General features: G+C 39.1%; 1 protein-coding gene across 1 annotated transcript in view; it reads left to right on the forward strand.

Moving 5' to 3' along the window:
* NT5DC1 (5'-nucleotidase domain containing 1) overlaps window positions 1-23,693 on the forward strand; it is a 126,978-nt gene that overhangs the window by 78,936 nt on the left and 24,349 nt on the right. The window contains exons 7-8 of the mRNA XM_031054115.2: window positions 127-301; window positions 5,489-5,586. Of these exons, the coding sequence (XP_030909975.2) occupies window positions 127-301; window positions 5,489-5,586 (273 nt within the window). The remainder of the gene's footprint in view (window positions 1-126; window positions 302-5,488; window positions 5,587-23,693) is intronic.

Genomic DNA, 23,693 nt, shown 5'->3' on the forward strand with positions numbered 1-23,693 from the left:
AAATTTTACTTTGCTTCTTCGCCTTCTTAAAATTGTGTTTCTTGCACTTAAAAGGGTATTTCTTGTGTGGATTAAGCGGTTTGCGAGCAGGGTTGGATAATGCATTATTATGTTTTAATTTTTTAGAAGACTGTGGTACATATTTCCCAGAAGTGAAAAATCATCCAGACAAATATTTACAAAGATGTCCCGAGTCTGTAAAAAAGTGGCTGAAACAACTGAAAACTGCTGGGAAGATTCTGCTATTAATTACTAGTTCTCACAGTGACTATTGCAGGCTTCTGTGTGAACATATTCTTGGGTAAGTGCAACGTCCATTTCAAATTGTAGCTGACAGATAACAGATAAGTCTGTGCTATAGGGAAGTTAATTTGAGATTCCTTATGTGTTGTAAATTATTTGGATCTGAGGTTTCTGGTAGGCCTCTCTCTAGTAGAGTATTACTTAAGACAAAGTAGTCCATCTGTGAGCCTGTGAGCTTTGTCTGATTCACAGCACACTAATATCCTTCGTCTTTTCTGAGCATCATGATGGGATTGAATATGACAGGGAATATCTTTCAGCCAACAGCTATTATATCCTCTAAATCCCAATTTTATCATAAGTTTTTGCTAGACTGTCTTACTCATGTCACTTGTTTCTCCAGTGATGAGTGCAAGTAGTAGTATTATTTCATTTCCTTGCAGTAAATCTGCATGTAAAAGCTTACAAATGCTTCTCCCCAGTGGGGTTTTCCAAGAGATGGCTGTGCATGAGAAATGTGCATTTATAGACCACAGCAGAAAAGGTAAAACAGGTAGTTCATTGCACTTGGCAGTTGGTTGAGATTGTAGTTCATCACAACAGATATTTTTAGCTATTGTTAAGAACATGACTGTTCAAGTCGCATTCAGTGAAATTCAGCAGAGCTGTCTTGTACACCCCTAAAAATGAATTAATCAGTGATGCAAATAGTGAGGTGGATTATATGGTAAGGCTATTTAATAAATGAATCAAAGAAACAAAGTAGTGCAATGCAAGCCAGCCATGGCTATGTGGATGAACAGGGGAACAGCAGAGTGAATACAGCAACACAATAAGAAAACCACAGGGAAGGTAAAAAACACAGCTACCTTCCAAAACCAGTTCTGCCAGTTTCACTTCTCTTTTATGTTCTCTGGGCTAAATGCTAAAAGGAGCACCAGCTGTGCCAGCTCTCACTGCCTTGCATGAACAATTATAGTTGCTCATTTAGGGGAAAATCTACCTCCATACAAAAATCAATTATTCTTATGAGTAAGATGCCTTTGAATTTTTTTGTTTAGTTCTGTCTAGTTGATTTCTGAATTAGAATTTGGTATGAAACTAAATTCTTGGCCACATATAATGATTTTAGGTTTTGTTTCCTTGGTGAATAACGTTTCAGGTGTTTCGGGCAGCTGTTGAGATCACACTGGAAGACAGTAAGCAAGCTAGCAAAGGTTCAGTTCCCTCTCAAAAGATAGATGCCTGCTAGAAGGATACTGGATCCCTCTTTTTCCACAGAAGTGTAAGATGGTTTAGTGTTGATTACAGTCATTTTCCAGTGACTCATGCGACGTGGCTTCCAATGCATCTTCTGGAGAATGGAGTACTCCAGTGTCATCAGACATTACTGAGGTCTTTTTGTTTCTTGAAAATAATTTTAACCTTTTAATTCCTTTTATTTGTTTCATGCTTCTTATATCAGACAATAAGACTACACATCTGTGAGGCTTTTTGTAGTACTGGAATATATTATAAATTCACAACTATTATATCTGCCCTTTAATTAGATCGGGCTAACTGCATTTTATTCTTGATATCAACCCTTACGAATTGTGTCTATGTAGTCTTTTATTAATTTGCAGACTTTGGGCTCTTCAGGAACCTGCTTAGCAAGGTTCCATGGGATGTAGCCCTAGAGGGCAAGGGGGCCCAAGACTCTTGGTTAATATTCAAGGATCACCTGCTACAGTCTCAGGAGTGTTGCATTCCAACCAGAAGGAAGTGCAGCAGGAGGGCCAGGAGGCTTCCTTGGATGGATAAGGAGCTGCTGAGAAAAATTCACAAGAAAAAAGAGGCTTATAAAAGGTGGAAACAAGGACAGGTGGCCTGGGATGAATACAGGGATGTTGTCAAGGTAGCTAGGGACCAAGTTAGGAAAGCTAAGGCCCAGTTAGAGCTAAACTTGGCAAGGGATGTTAAAAATAATAGGAAGGGATTTTATAGGTATGTAGCGGCTAAAAAACAGACTAAGGACAATGTAGGCCCCCTCCGGAAGCTTTCGGGAGAACTGGCTACACAGGACTTGGAGAAGGCTGAGGTTCTGAATGGCTTCTTTGCCTCTGTCTTCACTGGCAAAGGCTCTGACCGCAGCACCCAAGTCTTGGAAGGCGGACGCAGGGACTGTGAAAACCTAGACCTTGGGCCCACTGTACATGAGGATCTGGTTCGAGACCATCTTAAGAACCTGAATGTACACAAGTCCTTGGGACCTGATGAAATCCATGCGCAGGTCCTGAAGGAGCTGGCGAATGAAGTTGCTAAGCCACTGGACATCATATTTGAAAAATCATGGCAAACAGGTGAAGTTCCTGATGACTGGAAAAAGGGAAATATAACCTCCATTTTCAAGAAGGGGAAAATGGATGACCCAGGGAATTACAGACCAGTCAGTCTCACCTCTGTGCCTGGCAAATCTGGGAGCAGATTCTTTTGGAAGGCATGCCGGGGCACATGAAAAAGAGAAATGTGCTTGGTGACAGCCAGCATGGCTTTACTAGGGGAAAATCCTGCCTGACCAATTTGGTGGCCTTCTATGATGGGGCTACACAAGTGATGGACAGGGGTGGAGCAGTTGACGTCATCTACCTGGACTTGTGTAAAGCGTTCGACACTGTCCCACAAGACAACCTTGTCTCTAAATTGGAGTGTCATCAATTTGATAGATGGACCACTCAGTGGATAAAGGACTGGCCGGATGGTCGCACTCAAAGAGTTGTGGTCAACGGTTCAATGTCCAGCTGGAGACCAGTAACAAGTGGTGTCCCTCAGGGATCAGTGTGGGGACCGGTCTTGTTTAATATTTTTGTCGCTGATATGGACAATGGGATTGAGTGTGCCCTCAGCAAGTTTGCCGATGACACCAAGCTGTGTGGTTCAGTTGATATGCTAGAGGGAAGGAATGCCATTCAGAGGGACCTTGACACACTTGTGAGGTGGGCTGATGCCAACCTCATGAAATTTAACCATGCCAAGTGCAAGGTCCTACACCTGGGTCGGAGCAATCCCAGGCACAGCTACAGGTTGGGCAAAAAGGAAATTCATGGTAGTCCTGCGGAGAAGGACTTGGGGGTGTTAGTCAATGAGAAAATGAACATGAGCTGGCTTCAGTGTGCACTCACAGCCCAGAAAGCCAACCGTATTCTGGGGTGCATCAAGAGAAGCGTGACCAGCAGGTCAAAGGAGGTGATCCTGCCCCTGTACTCTGCTCTCGTGAGACCTCACTTGGAGTATTGTGTGCAGTTCTGGTGTCCTCAACATAAAAAGGACATGGTGCTGTTAGAACATGTCCAGAGGAGGGCCACGAGAATGATCAGGGGACTGGAGCACCTCCCATATGAAGACAGGCTGAGAAAGTTGGGGCTGTTCAGCCTGGAGAAGAGAAGGCTGCATGGAGACCTCATAGCAGCCTTCCAGTATCTGAAGGGGCTCTGTAAGGATGCTGGGGAGGGACTCTTCATTAGGGACTGTAGTGATAGGACAAGGAGTAACGGGTTGAAACTTAAACAGGGGAAGTTTAGACTGGATATAAGGAAGAAATTCTTTATTGTGTGGGTGGTGAGGTACTTGAATGGGTTGCCCAGGGAGGTTGTGAATGCTCCATCCCTGGCAGTGTTCAAGACCAGGTTGGTTGAAGCCTTGGGTGATATGGGTTAGTGTGATGTGTCCCTGCCCATGGCAGGGGGGTTGGAACTAGATGATCTTGAGGTCCTTTCCAATCCTAACTATTCTATGATTCTATGATTCCCTAATCAATATGACACTGAGAAGTTCAGATATTAAATCAAGAAAAACCTAGGGTAACGATGAAAAGCAGAGATGTGTGTGAGGTATTAGCCTGTTACTCCTACTGTCCTTACCATGTAGCTGTTAACATTTTTGCATTTTATTCAGAAAGTTCCTTTTTGGTTAAGGAATTATTATCTACACAAAATCACTGCTGAGAAATTCTTGCTGAAGTGTATCATTTACTGTTTCAAGAGCAAACTATCCCAGTTGTGGTCATTTGACCAAGTTGTCTTTAACAAGTAAAGAGAGAAGTCTAAGAGAAAATCTCCTTTGGAAATAAAATGAGAACCATTTCCCAGGCAGAGCACACACATATTGCTGGGATTGTTGTAGGAGGTATGTAAACCTACAGAAGCAAGTAGCAGTTCATTCACACAAGCAGCAATATCATGGTGTGACTTTTCAAGCTTACCTGCCATGAGAATGCATGTCCAGTTAACTGAGTGGTTTACTGTTGGCAGGAGCACCCCTAAAGATGAGTCAATCATCACATAGTCACTGAAGCTGAGTGAGTGTCATTTCACCTTTTCACTTCCTAGAGCAAATAATTTTTTTAAGCCAGTCATTTTGATTTCCTCTGTGGTTAGTGGGAAGAAAACACTGGGCATCATCCTTGGCAATTCATTCTGTACCATAAAATTACATTGAAATAAGTGTGAACAATTACCTTCTAAGAATATGGATGTTTCTTCATAGAGTTTGCCTGTAGTATAGATCACTAGCTGTGAATTCAGCCTGCAATTTTTGGAGGCTAAAGTTATTTGAGATACATCCTACCATTTTTCTTAGCCATTTACTGTAATCACAAGCCACTATACCAAGCACAAGCAGTAAGTGGAACAGATTTTATCATGTATAATGTTACGTAGTAATGTAATACAAGGTACAGGCTCTCATAAACTCAGTAGCTTCCTACAAGAGATTTTTTCCTCATTAGAGGAAGGAAATTTTAAGAGATTCTATTTTAAGGCTGGAATGTAATTTAGAGCACAAAATAAATGCTAGAAGATAAGCACATAGGGAGAGCATAGTCTTTTAGCTAAGATATCTCATTCTCATGGGAGATTGTGAATTATTTGAAAGTGTGACAGAGTTAGCTACTTTACTTCCAGTAAACTGCCTCTGCTGTTGATAGCATTTTAGTGCCTGTGCCCACCCTGGACTTGCCATCTGTGACTTCTTTGTTCCATGCGAGAATATACATCAGCACTATGGGTTCTCAGCCAGCTGTCTTCTCACCTTTTAACAGCCTCAGGAAAAGAAGTCTAGTAGTAACACTGAAAAAACATCAGGAAAATTGTGACAGAAAAAGGAGCCTTAAAGAAGTGCTTTGCCATTTTGTTAAATCTTAAAGTGTACTTAGTGACATCCTAGCTAGTTCACGAGTTTAACTAATTCAGTTTCTTTTACTTTCTAGAAACAATTTTGAAGAGTATTTTGACATTATGATCACAAATGCTTTGAAACCTGGTTTCTTCTCTCATACCCCAAACCAAAGACCTTTCCGAACTCTTGGTAAGTTGCGGTTATGACTTCCTTCTCATCTGCTTCCCTCTATTACAAAAAAAAAAAAAACAAAAAAACCCACGAATATATAAAAAGAGAGGATGAAAAAGAAAAGAGAAATAAAAGCAAGAGGATTGGAAAATAGGAACACATATTTTGGAAATCTAGCTTTGAGGGAGAAAGTGGACTCTACACAAGACTCTTCCACAGATATTAGTAAAAAAATTCTCTTACAGCTGAGAAATTAAGAATTACAGTGATGAGGATAATGAAAAGGCAGAGGTACAGCAGGGATTAAAAATGGCACTGGGGCTAAGGTATTGCATGATTAATGAAAGGGTAAGAATCCTTTACTGTGCTGACAAGGTCATACAGTGAAAATAAATCATAGAATCAACTAGGCTGGAAAAGACCTTAAAGATCAGCAAGTCAAGAAAAAAAAATAGAAATATTTCAGGAATTTAAAGGCAATTCAGAAAATGATATAAATAAAATTGCAAGGGTGAAGGGAATGTTATATGGAATCTGGTCTTAAATGTGTGTACTTTGGCTAAATAATGACATAGTAGGTGAAAAGGAAGTGCCCCTGTACTCAATTTAATTAAAACAATCTGAAACATTTGGCAATGATGTCCATTAGGTAATTAAGGTTGTGACAAAAAACATTTATAAGAACAGTGTTCATTGAACTACAAATAACAGTAGTAACATGGCTGAAGACAGTTAATTTTTCCATAGTTTGGTAAATACATTTATGAGTAATTGTTACCTGAAAATCAATTGTATAACCAGAATAGTGTAAGACAGCATATATTGAATGTATTTTAGCATTTTATGACAGGAAAGTCAGCTGCTACAGCCCAAAAGAAATTTTGCCTGTGGAACTTCTACAGTAAAACTAAAGTGAGCAGTGGAAAATTATATTGAAACTGTATTTTAATTTTTCACATATTTATATAGGAAAATAAGTAAGAAATATCCTAAATGTGCTTTTTAATGGATTAGTTCAAATAGGAAACTGCCAAGTTGACAATCTGAGAAAAAATAAACCCAGAAGGGAAATTGAAACTATATGAAAGTGGGGAGGAAGAGGCAAAACCATAAGGGGTGAAAAAGGCTCACTTCCTCAGGTCTTTTATTTAGTTTCATATAATGCAAATTGAAAATAAAATATAATTCAATTTAGATGTTTTTTAAACAATCTGATTAGCCAGACTTCCTAAGGAAATCCTGCTGTGTCCCTCTGTCAGTAATCCAGCCAGCAACTTTTGAACCTGTTGGCCAGTTTCAATAAATTTAGTAGGCAGCCAAAAACCTCCAAGATATTTTGTCAAGGTTTGGTTTTTTTTTGTGCAAACAAAGGCAGAATAAAGAAAGAAGACTTGAAATTACTGCCTGCATTGAGAAATGTTGTGTAGTATTAACTTGATCACCTTATTAGATTCTAAGTACCAAGTTTGATGAAGTTGTTTCTTTCTCATGCATTCAGACAGGAATTCTTTTATGCCAGAATCACTGAAAAGTCAAAATTTCAGTTTCTAGTATCTATCTTCAATTTGCCGCTCTACATTTCAGGCTGAAGAAGAGATTAGTTAGCCACTGTGCTTCAGACCCTCTTGCCTCTGCAGCACTGGACATAATACATCAGGGACACAAAATTTCCTAGGTTTTGCTTTGAAATAAGAAAAAATATAGAAGTAGACATCATAGGAAATATTTTCTCAAAGCACAAAGAATAAACTTTGTTAGTGTAATTTAGGGGAAAAAAGCTCCAGAAAGTGAAACAAAGCTTGTTCCATGAAGAAATTTGTTTCAGAAAATGAACTGTCATTTCTATCCATTTCTCCAGGGCCGAGTTTCAGCCATGTTTGGGTTTGAATTACAATAAATTCCTAATAAAACCGTATTCCCTTCTATTCCAAAGGAATTGTTAAAAATGGACTTAAGGCACAGAATATGGTCTGTTTTCTTAATTTCAAACACCCCAATTGTTGCATTATGTACTGGAGCTAAATGTTGTTAATATATAACAGGATTTTTCCTGCAGATTTACTAAGGGAAAGGTTTTGAAGTTGTCTAAAGAGAAGGATATATTATTTTCAGTGAGTAGTTTCAAAACAGAGACTGTGTTCAGTAAACATTTGATGATGGATGAGAAACAGGACAAGATGACAAAGAAGGCATTGTCTAGAAATGTAGTATCAGATAACTGCTCTGCAGAAATGCTTTTTCAGTAGACAAGTAATTTTAGAACCAATCCCTTTAGAAAGCATGGAAAATAATTTTAATTGTGCAATTAAAAATGCATCACTGCATCATTAGTTTCAAGACATGCATCGTTTAAAGCAACCAAAACACTATTTGAAATCTTAAACTTATGTGACTGCTTTTTATTGAACTGGGACGCTGAAAAACACAATCATTAATTTTTTCATTTGCGTAGTTGTCTTCCAAATTACCATTTCATTAAATGGAGAAACAGTTTAAAATCTTGACAGATGTTAGAGCAGCCACATTTATTTTCACCTAACTGAAGTTTTATGCATAAATTTTTGTATATAAATAGCTTATGTAGTAAAGTGCATAGTTTATGAGAACAGTGCTATATGAGAAAAAACACAGCTTTCCTCCATAATACAAATTCCCCATCATTTATTTGTTATTCACAAGGTTACATTTTCTTCTACACAAGGAAATTCTTTATATGGTTCTTGAAAGTACTAATAATATCCTGAGCTATTGGATCTAAGGATCAGCTCAAAAATGTTTGTGTAAATCCTATGTTGAGAACATAGGATTTTCTTTGCTTTCAACAACTACATCCAGATTAAAATAATATATAATCCCATTAAGGACTTGAAGGAGTACAAACGGAAAATACAGTTGTGACTTATCTGATAATCTGCAGTACACCAAGATTTCTGTAACATTTGACAACATACCTTTCCCATTATCACATCACTCATTAATGTATGTCAGATTACTAGCCTGACTGCCGGTGCTGATCTTTGTCAAATATATTTTTTAGAATGATGAACTAAAATAGAAATGCTAAAGATAACTCTAAATACCCTGAAATCCTTCTGTAAGTCTGTATGCACATGGGAATTATCACTTGGTCCTAAATAAGACTTTTATATCTTTTCTTTCTAGCTCAGAAACAGTTACTGTCTTTTTTGAACATTTGTTTTGGGTTGTTGTGTTTTTTTTATAAACTGAAAATGTGTTGCTGGTTATTCAGTGTCTTAATGTACAATGCATATTTTGAAATGTGTGTGTATCTTCATGTATATGTGTACATATATGTACAGGCCAAAAGGAATTCTATGGATGGAGTGCAAGTGAATGCCATATTTCTGTGAGATAGTGTGCTGTTACCCAATGCCTGAAACTAACCTGCTGTCCTTTTCCTGGAGAGTTTCCTGTTTTCAGAGCCCACTTTAAATTGCACTTCCAAGCTGTCTGCCTTACTCTTGCACTTGAAATTCTGTCCAATTTATGGTGCCTTAGCTACATGATGGTAGCCCTCAATTTAGGAAGCTTAGTCCTCACATTTTTTCTCAATTGCGTAGTAACAGAAACTGTCAGTTTAACAGCTTACTGCAGAAGCTTTTTTCTTCTTTCAGTCATTCTTCTCTAGCCTTCTGAAAATACAGAACAACACTATAAACTAATTAGAAAATAAAATAAATGGGACAAGATGTAAAATTACATACTTCCAGAGTGCAGACTGTCTTTGATTATTAGGGGCTGTAAGACTTCAGAAGGATGTGATCCCGTGTCTGCTATTTTTCTTCTGCTGTCTTCTGCAACATCTGGGCTTGACTGTTGCCAGAGATGGGATACAGAACTGGGTGGAGAATCAGGGCTTATCCTATATAACTATTTTTATACATTTATATTCTGAGGCTTTTTAGGCCTGAGGAGTGGGATCAGGAAGGGAGTGCCTTCATTTTCCTGGAAATTAAGTGTGTGATCCATAAAACTTCTTTTTAAGTCATTCCTTTTATTTGAGACTTCTTTTTTTACTGCCAGAAGAATACCAAAATACTACCCAGTAAATTTTATAAGACCTTTAGTAAAACTGTAGAATATCTATTAAAAATGTGGAAGTGTTGAAACAGATATCGCACCATTACAAGGGAATAGACCATTTATATAGTTTTGCATTAACTCAATTGAGGAACATAAATGCCACCTCTAGAAAATTCTGATTAAATCTTCAACAAAAACACTGAACTGAAAATGCAATATAGCTCAGTTGCTATAATTGCTTTGTAATTTGTATCAGATATTCATATCTGATAAGGAGCATGACCAGCAGATCGAAGAAGGTGATCCTGCCCCTCTACTTTGCTCTCGTGAGACCACACTTGGAGTATTGTGTGCAGTTCTGGTGTCCTCAACATAAAAGGACATGAAACTGTTGGAACAAGTCCAGGGGAGGGCCACAAGGATGATCAGTGGACTGGAGCACCTCCTGTATGAAGACAGGCTGAGAAAGTTGGGGCTGTTCAGCCTGGAGAAGAGAAGGCTGCGTGGAGACCTCATAGCAGCCTTCCAGTATCTGAAGGGGCTCTATAAGGATGCTGGTGAGGGACTCTTCATTAGGGACTATAGTGATAGGACAAGGAGTAACAGGTTAAAACTTAAACAGGGGAAGTTTAGATTGGATATAAGGAAGAAGTTCTTTACTGTGTGGGTTGTGAGGTACTGGAATGGGTTGCCCAGGGAGGTTGTGAATGCTCCATCTCTGGCAGTGTTCAAGACCAGGTTGGATGAAGCCTTGGGTGACATGGTTTAGTGTGAGGTGTCCCTGCCCATGGCAGATGTGTTGGAATTTGATGATCTATAAGGTAATTTCCAACCCTAACCGTTCTATGATTCTATGATTCTATATTTAAGTATAGATTTAAATCTTAAAACAGTTTTAGATTTAGCCTGTAGCTCTTCATAACACAGTTGCTGGTGTTTTCATGTAGGGACCTGTTATTTGGTGCAGAGCTCACTCTCCCAGTAGGAACCTAGTCTTTTGCCGCACCGGTGAATCCTTACACAAATATATTAGTGTGGTCCTCAGTCTGCAAAGACTGTCATATTTTCTACAGATTTGATCTGTGCTTAACTCTTCCATCCACAGGTCATTGCTGGGATTAAACAGGACTTTTTTTCTTCCAGTGTTTTGCATGGATCCCTGCTGCATCCAGAGGAGACAGGAGAAAGGAAAATCTCCTGACCTAAATTCAGAGGTGCAAAAGAGCAGATGTGTGAGCCAAAGATGACTCAGAGAGGGGTTGGAGGAGCTAGGTGATGGGAAAGGAAACCATAGGAGGAAGCAGAGTAAAAGCAGAGCAGCGCATGTAAAAACAGAGGAGAGGGATTTCACTCTTACAGGGTTTTCTGAATCTCAGAAGGGTTGTCTCAAGGATGACTTCTGAAATAAGTCAAATGTGTCAAACAGAGACCTTAAACTGATTTACCCATGTGCTGCTCAGATTGGCACTCCCAGCTTGCTCACAATCTGCAGCAGGGAATTGTGGTGCTGCTCTCCCAGAGCCTCTCTGGGCTCAGGAAGCCTTCTGCAGGGAAGCCCATAAAGAACCTCTCCTCGCACTTCTCAGAAGTCATGAGCAGAAAAACACCACCATCCACAAATGACACCAGTGTAACCTACTCTTCCAGTGACTCAGGATGTCCCTTTATCTAATGCAGCTGTCTTTATTGCCTTTTTTCTGGAAATAGTGCCTCTTCATATCAGCCTGTCTGCAAATATTCTGCAATGCCGGTCAAAGTAATAATGCGTATTTGCTGAGAGCTTGTGACAGACTGGCATGTAAAGGTTTCACTGCAGACTGCATTATTGAAGAGGAATAAAGTCTGTAATAGATTCCCATATGTCTCCTGAAATGAATGCCTTTACATTGTTATCCCACAATGCCATATAGTCTTGTGAAAGCAATGCAGTTCTTTTCAATGAACTCTTGTTTAGCACTTCTTCATAGTGTGTTGGCAGTGTTCAATAAGAAAAAGAAGTAATAACTAATAATCACATGTTGTACTCTAGTTTTCAAAACTAGATCTTTTTGTACCTCATGAGATCATGATGTTAAGATGAAAGTCTCCAAACTCTTTAAAATCAGAAGCAGGTTCTGTATATAGGTGGCAATGGTTGTCCACTGACTTAAGGTATAAAGTATCTGGCCTATAGCCAAGCTACCCATGAGAAATAGTTCCCTACTTTTATCTCAACTAGAGATTTTAATTTTACCCGTCATTTCTGGTTAAAGAGGAGTTTCTTTTTAAGCAACTAATTGTTACGGATGATGAAACAGAAAGACCTTCATATGCAGTAATAGAACCTGAGTATTTTTAATTTTTTCTATGCAAATCCATAAGGATTGTGCAAGTGCCTTTTCAAAATGATTCCTTCAGCTGACACGCTCTTTGGCAGCATGGTCAGTGTCTGATTCCATTTTCTGAAAAGCAGTCTAGGGTAGGCCAGTAGGGCTGACAGTAGGACACAGATACAAAGATATTCAATCTCGTGTAGCAGGGTTTGTTTTCATAAGGATATTCATAATCCACCGAAGAGGCCCAGAGAGTGTTTCAAAAAATCTAGTGTCAGGCTCCTTGGCTGACTGTTTCACCTCTCATCCTTTGTAAAATGATCATAGTCTAAAACTATTCCACTTCATGGACCACCTTCACACAGACACCAGCCACTCAACAGATTTTTTTTCTGACAGTGTAAACATCTGTCTCAGGAACTTATGGTTTCCCAATATTATTTATGTGCTATAGACAAGCATTTTAAAAGTCAGTGAATGTTACATTGGAATCAAATGCATTTACCAATTAATCCTTTTAAAGCCTGCTAGATAGTACCTATGTGTAGTTTGAAACCAACAGTTTGGGAATTATTTCCTAGTGTGTCATCAAGCATTTGTAATTAATGGGATAGTTAAGATGGGAGATTGTAGTTAAAGAACTCTTTTCTGACAGTTAAATTTGGTTTCATGTTTGCTAAACATAGTTTTAGTTTATAATAACAGTCTGGATTTTGTTTCTTACATCATCAATAAGGGGGGTTATGTGAAAACATTTAAAACAGATGCAATAGTACAATAAAGTTGGGCCAGGGCATATCAATATCCTTTTGCAGAGCAGACACAATACATTTTTAACAGATGATAGAAAAATGTTAGCATAAAACTTCTTTCTTTTCTGATAGTTTTCAAAGTAGTTGCCTACCATATTTGATGGTCATTGCCTCATAAAAACAAGCAGTTTAAACATTTTAGTTCTCTTGCAGAGGAAATGAATTAGAAATTGAGGAAGTACATTTTGTTACTAGTTGACAGTGTATTTTGAAAAATGATGCAAGAGGCCACTCTGCAGTTTGCACTGATGGTACATACACTGCCATAGCTAAACTGGTATAATTTCTGCAAATAGCCACCCTGTAGTAGTTAGACTGTGTGGTAGCCAAAGAACAATTTTCCATCACAGTACATCCTTCTTGGCAGGGAAGCCACTGCTTTCCCCTAGGAAGAGGAATAGAGCAGTTTTGGTTTGTTCTGGGTTTATTTGAATGGGCTTTACTGGTATTTGTTTCTGAAGTGTTGTGAAGCCAGCTTGTCATTGTGTTGTTTATACACATTCTCATCAATGATGGGTTTCAGGCATTTTACAGTACATCAGAAGCTAGAGGTTGAGTGGGCAACCTCAGTTTCTGTTTCTACTTGTCTATAGCACAGTGCTGGCCCAACCACAGCAATTCACTGTAAACCTGGAGCATGGGCCAAGTTCTGGATTTCAACTGATGGCCACTCCTAACTGGCATGGGAGGTAACTGGTTATCAGTCAAGCCATCTGCTGGAAATTGGGTTGGGTGCTGCCTTTGGAACTCCTTTGTCTTATGCCTCCACCATATTAGCCAGAGGAGCTGTGAGGACACAAGCTAATTCTTTAACATTTAGTCTGTTTTCCTAAACATGAAGGCATATGCAATTATGTGGCATGTGTAAGTAGGAATTTCTGCCCATCCCCTACTGCAAACCTCGATTGGTAAGGCAACTTCAACCACATTTGAGTGTGGCCTGGTATTCTCAGAGATACTACAACCTCAGCAGGCTGGTGAGGAAAAAAGGAATCTGTCACTGCCAACTCAGAGAAAAGCTGCAGTGTAATCTTACCCCTGGTTAGATATTGGAGTATTCTTCCAGGAAAGTCTGGTCACAAATGACCCAGCTACTGGAAGAGCATCCATGAGACTTTGCACCCTGTTAGACCTTCAGTGAATCCAATTGCAAGACACAATTTCATAGGAAAATAGGCCTCATCATTTCCACTGTTGTTTATAAAGAGCTTCTTGCTTATTAAAAAAAAAAAAAAAACAAAAACAAAAACAAATAGTCTTTGAACTCTGGCACCCTCTTTGTTTCTGAGTATCGAGTTGAATGCTGAACTGGGGATCCATTCTCCAATGCACATCCTTCTTTAAAAAAAAAAATAGTGTGTCAAGTTAACTTCTTTATATGTTTGAATAGTTTTCAAAGTACGTCAGAGGATAAAAGGAATAAGAAGTTATTCATCCAAAAATCAAAACAGTGAAAAACTGCAATGTGCTTCTGCATAAAGACAGCAGGGGTTGCTTCAGCTGATTACCTTTGATATTAAATACTATGTTTGGCATAAAGCTGATAAGAATATTACAGAAAGCTAGTTCAAATAAAGCTAAAGCTGCTGCTTTCAAAAGCATGGTATCAACAATATCCCTTTTGTTAAAACTGGAAAACATGTTTAGCATAATTGCCAAGTATTCCAAAACCAGAATTCTTTGTGCATGGAAAGTGGATTTTCATTTTCAAAAGGAGTTACAGCGACTAACTAACTGCGAAATCCTAGTTATTGATTATATCACTTCATTTTCAAGGCCTGGATAAAACACAAACCCCAATTCTGTAAGGTTTTGTGCAAGCACATGATAAGGGTCAGTCTCTATCTTCAAGGAGCCCACAGGCAGACCAGATAAACAAGTGGTAGAAAACGAGAAGCACTGGCTTTTCTGTTAAAGCCAAGGGACCAAGAGATTTAATGACCTGCCCATAATTATATCTTTCGCAAATCCATATATTTAGCTACAATTTCTAATGTCCTAATCCAGAAGCAGTGAAGAACTCTAAACTAAGCTTGCATAAAGACTTCGTGGGAGTCTTGACTGTGGAAATCTTATTAGCCCTTTCCAAAGATATATCAAAATGGGGAAATAAAGATAACATAATCACAATTAATTCCACTGGATTTACTTTTTATGGTTCACTGATATATCCTTTATATGTTCAATTATTCAATTTTTTTTTCAAGTCATTGAAAGAGATAAGCTAGAGCAGCTGTTTGTTTTGGAAGACAGTTCCATACCAATGATTTCTTAAATCAGGTCATGTTTATGTTTAATTTTAATGGAAGAAACTTCCTTCATAGAGAAGCATGTCAAATGCCTTCTTAATACAGTGAATTATCTCACGTTTTCCAAGCTTGCACACTTAGAAGTTTATCAGCTAACCTATTTCTGTGAAAAAGGTTGCAAAATCTCTAAGTCATTATGATGTTTTAAGTGTGGTTGCCAATGAGGTGACATCAGGATTTAAAAGTAACAGTTGTTTTAACAACATTCAGTAACTATATAAACTGCAAAGTGAATTACATATAGTACCTGTATATAATTGCATTTAAACACATTGGGAGGCCATTAAAAATCAAGATGTATAGAAAATCCTCAATCATAGTTTTGTGATCCCCTTCTGGTGTTACTGTTTTATTTCAGGATATTAGCAGAGAATGGAACTGGGATGCAGTCTGATATAGATTGTGCCTGCAGTACCAGAGAGATAAGACACTGCAATTCCCATACTTAGGAAGCCAGATTCATCAAAAAAAAATGCAACTTGTTTTTACAGCAGAATGAGCTGCTAAGGGCCTGTCAACACAGTCGTCTCTCTGTAATAAGTCCCCACAGAATGTGAATTGCCATATCCTAGTCTATGTTTTCAAAACCAAAGCCAAAATGCCTAAATTACCACTTTGTATTCCAGACAAAACTGTTCAGCAAACATACTAGTCTGACTTAAGGGAATTCTCCAACACATGAAAAGATTGTTAAGAAGAGGTGATTTTTTCCTCTATAGTCTTGGAGAAAGGAGAGCCAAACTTTATACAAGATTTAGCAGCAAAGCAGTCAGCACTTAACATAGATCATATGTATAGTGTGATAATACTAACAGTATGTGATGCTGAAAAAGACTTGGGATTTACTGAAGATTTCACACTGAAAGTGAAGACCCAGTTCCGTAAGGAGACAAAAACAAATACACATCTTCCATACATGATGAAGACTCGCAACACTAACTCTCGTTCTAGCATTAGCAGCACCCACTCTGAAAGACTACCTTCAGTTCTAATGTTTATTCCTCCACTGAAATTCTGAAGGACTGGAGGGGTTGGCTAAGCAATTGTGTCTGAGGGACATGTGAGCTAAATTTAATTTACTGAAGAGATCAGTAAGAGGTACCCTTAATGATCAAGGAGTTTGCGGCTCCTTTACATTGGATACATGGAAGCTCAGACTAGTATAATATAATACATGAAGAATGTCCAGCAATTATTTATACAGGTAACTCAATATCTAGAATTCTAGACTAAAAGGTTTGGGTTGTTGGGTTTTTTTTAAATTTTGCTTCTGGTTATATGAAACATTTCTTTTTACCTTCATACTATTTCCCAACACACGTAAGGTTGTCTGCCCATGACTGGGAGGGAAGAGCTGAGTCGGAAATACAGACTTAAAGGAGCACTAGGGAAACAAAGCCATGTGTAAGTCAGCAGCTATTTTGGCATTAAGAAAATGCATATTTCCTTTTGATCTGTTCTGTACATTTTTAATACAAGAAGGTTAAACAGATACATTCTATTTTGTTCATGGAATAATAAAGGCCCCACTGGAAAGTTTATTAACTCATGCAGATCATCACCAGACTCTACTGCTGTTTATAAAGTAGGATGTCACACCCTTTGCAGTTTAGTTCAAAACCTGGCTTCTCTTCTTCCAGACTTGTATCAGAGAAATGGGTAGTTTTCAGGAGCTAATTCGTTTGCATTGAGTTGCAGGCTTCTCCCTTAAGCAAAAATTGACTCACAACTACATTGTACGGGTGATGTCATATGTCAAAAATCACAGAGGTCTATTTTGAAACAAGTGCCAGTAATGGATACAGAAACCACAATGTATAGAAACTACTCTGGCTATCTATCATTTGGTATTCCTCAGCTGACTCCTGTTGCAGGCAATGAAGAGATAGCCAACATGGTCAGTGGAGGGCAGGTGCACAAATTGCAGTGCCTGTGCTTTACAGAACACATTGCCCTGCTAAGTGCTGCTGTGCTTCCTATTGTAGAGCCTTTACATTATGTTTCTGCATCTGAGTCCCAGCCATGGTGCACTCATTGCTTAATTATAGGTCTCCAGTGCTAATCAAAAGCCCCAAGGAATCCAAACACAGGTCTTGCAGAAGTGGCATAGGTCCTATGGAAGACCCATACTTTCCTAGGTTGGAGTAAGGTGCTGGATGACCTTAGAACATCTCAAATGCTCCTACACAACAGTATTTTAGCAACTAGATGGAACCAGGCTGCTTGCAGAGTAGAAAGACGTGATCTGTGCAAGTCTGCTCCTATGGTCTGGCGGCCTGTGGGATGAGTCAAAACAAGTTCATAAACTCTACTGCTCCACTAAGATTCAGTGCAAACCTGTGAAAAATAACTTCACATTGTATTTCTTAAACAACTGTCAAAGTCCACAAAGAATTTCTGGAAGAAAGAAAGATTACCTATGTCATGGGGGACTTACCAGTATGATTTTGCAGGTAAAAAACATTCTTTGATGTAGATCACATGCATGTAAGCAATACATGACTGAAATTGGGGGGTTATTAATTTCTGTTCTCTGTTTAATTGTTTTTTTCTGTAGAATTCAAAAATAAGTAGATGATCAGACAGAGAACCTCATGAAGAGTTACCTTGTGATTTGATTTGTAATTAATCTGGAAATCGAGCTTGTGGCAGTTTATAGTACAGCAAAAGTAGAGTTGTGTATGGTACATTCCTGGCAGAATGAGAGCTGGCAACCACTGCAGAAAGCTTCCCTTCAGCAGAGTTTCCATGAATCTGTATGTGCTGGTTTTCATTAAGGAGCTTTAGAGTTCTCTTGTGTGTTCTTCCAAAATGTCAAGTTTTTATTAAGGTTGGTCTGTAGGATTGCTTTTTTTCAGAAAACACATGTTGATTTTTCGTACTGCAGGCATCAGATTTGCTATTGGAAGCAAACAGTAAAAGAAGATGGGTAGGAAGCACTAGAAATGAGCTGAGAACATGAGGAGGAATCATGACCAAAGCCTGGGCTGAGATCTGGTTCACTTCGATATGACAGTGCATCTCTACCTCAGTTTGTCAGTTTCTAGATGCCTGCTTCGGGGCAGCTCTGCCTCTCCCAGCCCATACAAGGAAATAAAAGGTCAGAGAACACAAAACCAGGCATCTCTTGAATGGCAAGTGATTGTGGGACACTGCATTGCTTAGATGAACAGCAGGTCCTCTGCCGCTGATGTTCAGAAGGGAATTATTTCTTGCAAGCTGAAAGTTCAAGAAAAGGAAAAAGTGATGTATCATCATCTTCATTGCTCTCTTTATTCTTCAGTCTGTCTTTATTATTCACCTAGGTCTCCAGATGTCTTAAACTTCAATATGTATGTTGCATGTTCTTCTAGGTAGAGTTAGCAACTCCAGGACTTTATTCTTTTCATTGGTAAATGTATTCATTCTAACCCGATTCTTATCTACTGTGAAAACCACTTTGTATAGTATTACTGTCCACAGATCCCAGCTGTGTCTGTAATACCTCCAGACTAAGGCTGAGCCATCCAAGATGATTATTTTTTTCTGGAATAATAGTATCAAGAGATTTTATCTGTGAAATTCTTGCATGTGGAGATCTGGCACAATGCTCTGGTTCTGAGAAACAAGGTAAAGTGCATTTCATACAGACACTAAGTGGTTTTGCAAACCACAGGAAATGCACAGATGAAGAACTGGAAAAGTATTATAGAAAGTGTCACAGGGACCATTTCTTGAAAAAAAAAAAAAAAACATTACTGCAAATCTTTCATGTCAGTCTTACCATCAAAGAGTAACTAAACATACTTATCCAGAAAGGAATAGTTTCCATTTTTCCCTGCTGTCTCCAGCCCAGTGACATTGTTCTGAGATTTACAGTGACTGTTTCACACATAAAGGCTTTTCCTCTTTGTTAGAATATTTATTTTCTAACATTTTTAATTTTGTTTATTAAATATGAAGTTCTACTACATCTCAATAGACTCAATATGAACAGGGTTTCTTGTTCTTTTTCATTATGGTGTTCTCTGACATTCCTGACCCCATGGCAGACATTAAAAAGCATCTGAAGTATCTGCCAGCTGTTCTAACCCTGTCATGTTCTTTGTCCCTCCTTTGAATTCATCCGTAACTGTGGCCTACAAGGCCACAAAATTGTCCTCAGACCTCAAGACTGAACTTGCCATCACCTCTTTGTCTTCTGTCACATGCACATGCTTGTCCTTCCCTTCTGCTCCCTGTCCACCACAGGTTGTCTCAACAAGGAGGTTGGTGAGCACACCCTACATCAACAGGAGCTGCAAATGGGCAGAAGAGGCACAAAGCAGTGGAAAAAAAATTAAAACATTTGTTAGTTCTTCTGGCTCTCAGGAGCTTTCCTGTCTCGCATCTCAACATTCAAGGCCTGAGCAACATCACAGTGCAGTTATCCGTTCTTTTATCCAGTCTATATAAATGCAGTTATGTGTCTCTCATATTCATGCCACTTTTCACTTTTAAACCACTGAAATGACTACTTTTGCCACCAAAATAATTCATGAACCTTCATGTGTTTACACTGATAGGAGGACTTAAGACATATGGGAGCTTTAGCACTTCTCTTTATACACAAAACGCCTGAGGTCAGATAGGAAATCAGTGGCAGAACTGGCAGCTCCACATCCCAAAACCCAGGCTAATCCAGACCAAATCATGGGTGCAGGATCTTCCCCCCATGCAGCTGACCACAATCCCTTAAGCTGTCTGTACTAGGAGGCTTTTTCCCTGCTGCACCCCTGAGGAGGAGCACCCTTCTAAGGACATCCTTGTCATCCTCTACATCTCTTGGCAAGGCATGCGGTCAAGGATCTTGCTGCAGCTTAGCCATGCTGCTCCACAGCTGGCCTCCACTCCAGCACACCCATGGTCTGGGGAGGTTTCCTAGTTTATGTTCTCTTTCTCCTGTTTAGCTGTAACTTGTAGTGCCACCTAAATGCTCACCAGCCCAACTCCAAACCATTATATTTTTAAGCACTTCCTATTAAAGGCTTTCTGTGATGGACTCTGATGTGCACAAGGGTACACTGCACCACCCAGTTTTTTTAAGGGTTGGGTTTATTTCTTAGAAAAGTCTTATTTGCTCCTGAATAAGACCACCCACTGTGATTGTTTTGATATTTTATTCTTTTCTGGTATGTTTGACATTCTGTCATCTCTGATTTTAAACTGCAAGTGGCAGTTTCAATATTTTCTAATAGAAAATGGTCCTTAACTATTTAATGACATCATATTCTGATTATAATTAAAAATTTATTCTTATTATTTTTTATTGTTTAATTGTTAAGTATTATTAATAACCTATAAAAATACTTGCAATTGAGTACACATATGAAGGAGTGCCAGGGAAGGTGGAATCTTGAATCATAAGTTTGTCTTTAAAGGTTCACATAAAACTACCTCTTCAGAGGCAGCCAGTATTTGGAGAGCTGGAATTTCAGACAGAATTAATCAATACTAGGGATTTGAGGTTGTGTAATTAGTCAAGAAAAAAAAAGAATGGAGCTTTCTTATAACTCGGCTGTATGAATAGTTTTCATGTAAAAATTAATGAAAATGTCTATTATGTATTCAAGGGTAGATATGTATGGGAGATAGCCAAAAATCACCGCTCCCTTTGAGAAGCCTTAACCTTTTATTTCAGCACACATGCTAAGGGAATAATTTGTTCCTTATCACTTCCCTGCAGTTGTCCAGTCAGACAGGAGAGTGGCAAGCACTGGTGCACATGTCGGGCAGATGGATCTCACAGCTGTTTCCAGGGCACAGAAATAACTCAGGGATGGTGAAACACACAGTTATATCTGGAAACCACCCAGAAAAAGTGGTCAGTCTATACATAGGAATTTTGGGTGCTTCCCTGCAGAATGGTGCCTATGGGGTATGAAGCTTTACCTACAGCAAGCTTGTAAGTACTTGCTTTCTTCATGGAGAGCATGCCCACAGGGAAACTCTACAGCTTATGTCATCCTGTCTCGTTACCTTTACAACAGGAGGAAACCACCAGAAGGATTTTACTTGCCTCAATTCTAAAATTATGAGTTTTTGTGTCCCTAGTCCCCTTATGGAAAAGAGAGTTTGTGTTTGTCAAGAGGGCTCAAAATGCCATATAGAATCAGACTGTGCTTGCTAGCCAAGCAGGAACATAACCCGGCTTTTATACTGATGCCCTCAGGGCCTGAAATGACATTATTTTAAATTGCAGAGTGGTGTATAAGTATGATAGTTGTGGATCATAAAATGTACTTGTTTTACAATAGCCCCTGAGGCAGTAACCAGAGCTTCAGTGAGCAAAATGCATATGCCTTATCTGTGCTAAGTGCCTGTATGGGTGAGAGCCCACAAGAGCTGCCCATAGGTGGGAAGAGGCAGGAGCAGGTACAGGCACAAGCAGTGACAGAGTCACCACGTTTTTATTCTGCTACACAGTTCAAAGGAACAAAAAGGAATAGAAGCAACTCTAATAGCTGATCTAACTACATTTGTGTGGAAACAAGTAAAAGGCTGGCAAGATAGAGATTTGAAGGCAGAAGGGGCTACTAGGGAGCTGTACATACACTGCAGTTAAATCTAGCACATCTTCAGCTGGCATGGCCTCTGGGCATTGGAGTTGCTTTCATACTCCAGTCACTGAGTTGTCCCTGGGTGAGTTACTTGTGGGTCCTCACCTGACTGGTAACCAACTCTCACCATAGTGCACCCAGCCAGAGGAGCAGCGCAGGGTGGTGGCCTCAGGGTGGTGAGCTCATGACAGTTAACCTGGATGAATAACCAGAAACTGGGTGAATAAGTGGCTGAATAACTGTTGAAGGGTAAATTCACCCTCATCTCTTAGCTTCTCTCTTAACCTCAGGCTTCCCAAAAAAAAGAGCCCTGTCCCATGGGCTTAACAGTATAAATGCCAGCCAGGTTAGGGATAGAGATTCAGGTACAGACCCTTAGCGGAGGATCCAGACTCAGCATTGCATGTTCAGGTTTCCATCTCTGGGGGTATAATCCATAAATGGATAGCAAAGCAGACAGCAGTAAGCATGTGCAGTCTTTCACAAGGAGCAGCTCTGTGCCAAAGTAAATTACCATCAGTTATCATTTAAATGGGAATGAGCTTCACTATTATTTTTCACATATTCATTCAGAATGAAAACAGATGTTCCTCAGCCCATGTTGTAAACCTGCAATGCAAATTTAAAGGTAGTCAAGAAAATTCTCACAAGAAAAAGCATAGTGAGTCTTGGTAGTGAATCAGTTTATCTGCAAAATCCTATCTGCTGATGGTAATGGGAGTACATTTCTGAATCAGAAAATGTTTCCCAAGCTGTCAGGCACAGCTTATGCAAACTGCCATTACAGCAATATTAACACTCCCAGTACAAGGCAAGTTTTTGTTGTTTTTAAAAAGGAACAGTAACTTCCCCTTAGGAAAACTGCTCTGGATCACTGTTGAGGTTTGGGTGAGTGTTTTAACAGAATGATTTTCTAGATTTCATTATTTTAATTTTACTTGCTTGCTACCTTTACATTTCATGTTGTGGCACGTTTGCAGGCTGCAGCCAGGAATCCAGGTTGGAGTGATATATTAGACTTCAGAAGGAAGCAAATTGCTCTATCTAAATCATCTGAGAAATTCTTTCGGGTTATCCAGTCTGTTTGAAATTGTCAGGATGTCTCCTTTTCCTCCCATCTTGTAAGACCTGAAGCATTAGCATCCCCACCTGTGTATGTTTTGCTTCCTGATGAAGGAATATTTATAGCATTTCTGACCCTTGAATGAACTTTTACAAATCAATAACAGCAAAGTGAAGGAAGGTCAGCAGCAGTTTTCCTCTTGTCTGAGTGTAGCCAATGCTAGGCCTGGCATATCTAAATTATGTTAGGAACTATCATAATCACATTTATGCAGCATTTTTTGCAGAAAATTTGCAGATTTCTTCAATGCTGTCTCATAGCTGCTATCTGATAGATACAATAAAAAGCCAGAGCCAATGGTGCTATTAAGGGATTTTTAAGTTGTTGCATATCAATTTTTACATGGCAGAACTGCTACAAGAGGCCTTAAGAGCCAGTGCTGAAGAATAATTTTCTTCCTATATTTTGCCAGGGAGAAAGTGTAACTGGATTAGAAAGTGTTCTCACTAATGACTTACTGCAACTGAAAGAGCATTCATTTCCTCCAACTTCAGGTTACAGAGATAAAACTGACAAGTCAACCCTAGATCTGTGAGCACAATCAGCCATATGAGATGGTTCGAGGCAAGGTTTGCCAGTGCAGAGTCATTATTCCTATGACCCTACAACTCAAATATCATAAAGAACCTTTCCTGATTCCTCAGATTTCTGATGCTCCTTCCAAAATCAAGTCATTCCCATAATGAATTAGGCATCTCAGTGTTGTTTGCTGCCTCCAAGCACAGGGAAGGAAACAAGGCTTTGAAATTTCCCTTCTTTTCCCTGCCTACAAAGCAGTTCCTAACTTAATTAAATCCTTTCCTTCTCCAGAGCTGGCACTGCTAGAAAGTGTTGTTTGTGGTCTCTTTTGCCTACAGAAGGTTCCTGGTCAATTAGTTCAGATTGTAACGTAAATTAGAAGCCTAAATTCCAGATGCATTGAGTTGAGAAAAAAAAAGAAGGGTGAC

This window comes from Melopsittacus undulatus, chromosome 3 (assembly GCF_012275295.1).
Source record: "Melopsittacus undulatus isolate bMelUnd1 chromosome 3, bMelUnd1.mat.Z, whole genome shotgun sequence".
In the NCBI taxonomy this organism is placed as follows: Eukaryota; Metazoa; Chordata; class Aves; order Psittaciformes; family Psittaculidae; genus Melopsittacus; species Melopsittacus undulatus.